Source organism: Pteropus vampyrus, unplaced genomic scaffold, assembly GCF_000151845.1.
Source record: "Pteropus vampyrus isolate Shadow unplaced genomic scaffold, Pvam_2.0 Scaffold36, whole genome shotgun sequence".
Classification (NCBI taxonomy): Eukaryota; Metazoa; Chordata; class Mammalia; order Chiroptera; family Pteropodidae; genus Pteropus; species Pteropus vampyrus.
Window position 1 is genome coordinate 2,633,289 of NW_011888817.1, and position 4,567 is coordinate 2,637,855.

Below are 4,567 nucleotides of genomic sequence, written 5' to 3' on the forward strand. Positions count from 1 at the left end.
CCCCATCACCATGTCTAGGGGGCTTGATGTCCCCTGGTCTGGTAGACCATAAGCTCCAAGAAAGAATGATTGACATTTCCTCCAATCCACTCGAGGCCAGGCCAGAGAAGGGGCCCAGTGCATCTCTCTTCACTCAATGAGGCTCGAGTTTCTGCAGGGATGGCCTGAGGTGTCTGTAATCTGACGGCGCCCCATGAGGGCAGCATCTCTGGCCCTGCAAGAGTCCCTCTGCACCCTCTCAGTTTCCCAGGCTCTGTGGCCATGGCTAGGTGCTTCCCCTCTCTGGTTACATAGCTCTCTCTGGGCACCTCTGAGGTCAGGCCAGAAGCTGCACCCTCTCATGCCCATCCTGACCTCTGACCTCTCTTCCAGCTCCATCGGCTGTGTCCATCATGCACCAGGTGAGCCGCACCGTGGACAGCATCACCCTGTCGTGGTCCCAGCCCGACCAGCCCAACGGCGTCATCCTGGACTATGAGCTGCAGTACTATGAGAAGGTACCTGTGCTTCTGGCGCTCCCCCTGTCCCCACCTCCTTGACGGCCCCTCCCAGGCTGGGGCCTGGGGTCCTACCATCTGGCAAGATGAGTCTCACTGGTGAAGCAAAAAGAGCACCGGCCTCAGAGTCAGGCCACCTGGCTCGAGTTCTGGCTTCACTCCTCCCCACCTGTAGGACCTCAGGCAGGTGCCTTAGCCTCTCTGAGCCTTGCTTTTCTGGTCTTGGGGATCCAGCCAGCAATGTTTGGTAAAATGCAATGGTCACAGCCCTTTCCCAACCAAGACCCCTTCATCTTGACTTCAATGGACCTGATGTTCTTTTAAAAACTGGCTTTCCAAAAAGCTGCATTTATTAAGCAATAATTGGTCATTCACCCATTCTGAAATGGAGATTTAAAACTGCTTGAGAGAGCTTCTGTCCTGGGTGAGAGAATGGAGCTTCCTCCCGTGTTCCTCTGATTCCAGCTAAAACACTTGTTTTCATTTGCTTGAGTGCCCTTTGTATGGGAAGAGAGTGTTTTCTCTTTGAGCTTTTAAATCAGACCCTTATGACTGCCTTCGGGGACCTCTAAGAGCCAGGGACCCAGGGTTGGAAGCCACCAGTATAGTAGAAAGAACATTGGCCTAGGAGTAAGAAGCCATAGGTTCAAACCCGAGCTCCATCCATAACAAGCTGTGCGACCTTGGGAAGGCATCTTCCTCTCTCTGAGTCCCCGTTTCCTCCTGTGTGAAGGGCAAATGAGACCCCCTCTCACATGGGGGCTTTGGGGGTCAAGAAGAAAAAGCAGGTATAGTGCCCAGCACGGGGCCTGGCCCTTGTGAGTTTGCTTTCCCTTCCTCCCTCTTCTTCCCTGCCTGCTGCATGGTGTGCAAGACCAGGTGAGCTCAGCACATCTGAACGTGGGGCCTGCACAGTACAGGGTCTAGGAGTAGACAGAGCAACTGGACATCAGAGGCCAGGAAACTCTCACTTTTGACTAGTGACTTTTCTTACCTGCTCCCTGAGGCACCAAACAGCCACAGAGGCTGCAGGAAAAGGTTTCGCTGGGCACTCATTCAAATTAAGGTGTTAAAGACTGTGGGAAGTGCTTTAGTTGAGGCCAAGCCCACTGTGAACCAGAAATGGATGGAAAGAGTCTCCCTAATGGCTGAGAGGAAGAGAGGTGGAGACAGTTCCAGCCAGCCCTGCTGGAGCCCTGCCTTCTGAGGCCCCGCCCAGCCCTTCCACCCCACCAGCTGCTAGATCAGCCAAACCCTGGTGAGCCTCGGGGGTTCATCAGATACCTCTCCAGCCTCACCTAGCTGGTTTATGACTGTTTCCTTGTGCATCCCCTCCTCTTGGCAATGCATTCTGAGAGGCCAAGGACCACATCTATCCCATTCGCCACATTCTCTCCAGCACCCTGGGCCTGGCACCACTTGAAAAATGTTGGTTGAATGAATAAGTGATGAATCCCTTCCCATGGCCTGTTCTTGGAGGGTGGAGACCTTGTCTTATCTTTGCTTTGTCCCCAACCTGGCACACCACAGGTGCTGGAGAGGTGTTGTTGAATTACCTGAGCTGGGATGATGGGAGGGACATAGCTCCAGGCCCAGGAAGCTCCAGGTCCTGCAGGAGCCAGCATGTCCACTCCCTCGGGGGAGGACAGCTTTACCATTCAGAATTCAAAATGGAAAAAAAAAAAAACTAATTAAGAAGCTTTACGATTAAATGAAACTAAAAGTGTTTGTCCCCAAAGACAAGAGCGGAAATGAGGGATCCCGGTGTGTGTCCTGCCTACGACCCATTTCCTACCGAGACGGGAGGGGCCGGGGAGGCTGACTGAGGTGTGAACTGGGAAGCAGCTCGGTCCTACTTTCTGCTGCTGTCCTGGCATCCCCAAGCCTATGCCAGGGGTGGTCGGACCAGCGGGCCCTGAAGCAGCCATGCTTACCTTTCATGAGCTCACCTTTCAGGAGCACTCACTATGTGCTAAGCACATCATTTCCATTGTTTCATTCATCCTTGCAATAGTGCCGTTCACCCCTCTGGACAGGAGGGAAAACTGAGGCACAGAGAAGTTGTATAACTTATCCAACAGCACCCAGCTGCTAACTGGCAGAGCAAGGATTCGGACCTGTGCTCTCGCTCTTCACCTGGCTCATCCAGTTTTCTCTGGGAGGCTTCTGGGATGACCTTTAAAAGGTGGGTAGGACCAGGTTCTGATGGAGGATTTTAGGCATAAATGGCAAGAGAGGGGCAGGCCTGAGGTATGGTTGTGATGAGATGTGACCCTGCTTCTATCACCCACCGTCCTAGGGTCTGGGATACAGAAAGAGGCAGCTTGGCATCTGCCAGTGAGGACATGGACACTGGTTCATTCAATATTCACAGTCACCAGCTTTGGGCTGGGCCTTGAGCTGGGTGCCCGGGAACACTGAGAGTAACCAGACATGCCTGGAGGCCTTCCCTTCACAGTCTAGAAGATAAAACAGGTTCAGACACAAATAGCCATTAGACAAGATGTGATGCAAGCCACAGAAGGGCCAGCAAAGGTCCCATAGGGACACCAAGGAGGGACCCATAATCCCGGCATGGGTGAGAGGAAGTCTTCATTCAGGTGATATTTGAGCTGAGCTTTGAAAAATGCTAGCAGTTCACCAAACAGGTGATAAGAGTAAGGTCATTCCAGGTTTCAAGAACAACATGTGCAAAGGCCCTGGGGCAGGAATGTGCTGGCTGCACTGAGGAACCAAAGAAGAGGACTGTGGCAGAAGCCACATGAACAAGGGAGAGATCGGTAGAGGAGGAGTTTGGAGAGGGAGGCAGGGCCTATCGTGTATGCCTTCCAGGCCTTTGGAGTCTGGATTCAATTTGAAGTACAGTGGGAAGCCATCGGAAGATTCTGGAAGGATGTGATTTGACTCAGATTACTTTAAAGATTTCTATAGCTTGCTATGTAGCAAACAGACTACAAGGAATCCCGGGGACACAGGCAGAAACTGTACAGGGCTCTCAAGGGACACCAAGTGAGAAATGAAGGTGGCATGGAGCTGGAGAGCAGGCAGCAGAGATGGTGAGAAACTGACAGATTCAGACAATATTTTGAAACTCAGGAGACCAGGAAAGTGTGATGGACTACTCCCAGTAAAATGGTGGTGACTCTTCCTGTGGCAGATGTGGGTTTGTGATTTGCAAGTGTAGGTGTGTTATTGCCGGGGGTTGGGAAGGCGTAGCCAAGAACAGACAAGAGAGCTTAGCTGCAGGGGGAAAGCAGAAGTGGAAGGGTGGAATCTAGGAGAATGGCAAGATTTAAGGAGAGAAAGGAAGAAGACTTGGTGACAGAGTTGATGGCAGTGTGGGAGGAGAGGCCAGCAGAGGTGTAGGAGGAGAGCCAGGGGCAGTTTCTGTCCCTGACCTCTCAGGCGAGGCTGTGCCATTCCAGCCATCACCCCTGCCTTCCTGAGTCAGCCCCGCCATTGGGGAGGGACAGCCAGACTGCGAGTGGCAAGATTTATTTCTGACAAGTCCACAGCCCGCTCTTACCTAACACTTCGGAATCCTCCTGGGTGCCTGCAATTGATTTCATTAATGAATGCTCCAGATCTTCCCAGGTAGAAAAGTTAGATACGGAGCCCTGCGGTCCCATGTGGGCCCCGCCCCCGCCTCCTTTCCTACTCTTCCTTTCCTTCTTTAGAAAGGGCGCTCTTGGAGCGGGCTCTCCGTTTGGCCTCTCCCCAGCTTCGCTGGGACTTCCCAGCCTCCCCGGAGCCCAGAGCTGACAACTACTTTGCTGGAAGTCTTCTGGAGGCCGCTGATGAATGGTGTTAGCCAGACCGGGGCTGGCCTTTTCCATCCGTTGCAGCATCCTGGGGGAGGTGGCCTCCTTTGGCAGCTGCCCCAAATCGCAAGAATTCATGCTCTCTTTGGCTCCCCAAGAGTTCAAGAAGACTCATTTGTGAGGCCACTTATGGCAGATGGGCCCTTGTAGGCCATGTCATTTTATGTGTTTATTCAACAGAAATTTCTGCTTGGCAGAAGTGAAGGAAAAGGACATTCCAGGCAGAGGGAGCAAAGGTTGGGGGAGGAC

At 52.8% G+C, this 4,567-nt stretch overlaps 1 protein-coding gene across 8 annotated transcripts in view; it reads left to right on the top strand.

Annotated features, from left to right (window-relative positions):
- EPHB2 (EPH receptor B2) overlaps positions 1-4,567 on the top strand; it is a 157,514-nt gene that overhangs the window by 124,693 nt on the left and 28,254 nt on the right. For all 8 annotated transcript variants that reach the window (XM_023529401.1, XM_023529402.1, XM_023529404.1 and 5 more), the window contains one exon: positions 373-497. In XM_023529401.1, coding sequence (XP_023385169.1) covers positions 373-497 — 125 coding nt within the window. The remainder of the gene's footprint in view (positions 1-372; positions 498-4,567) is intronic.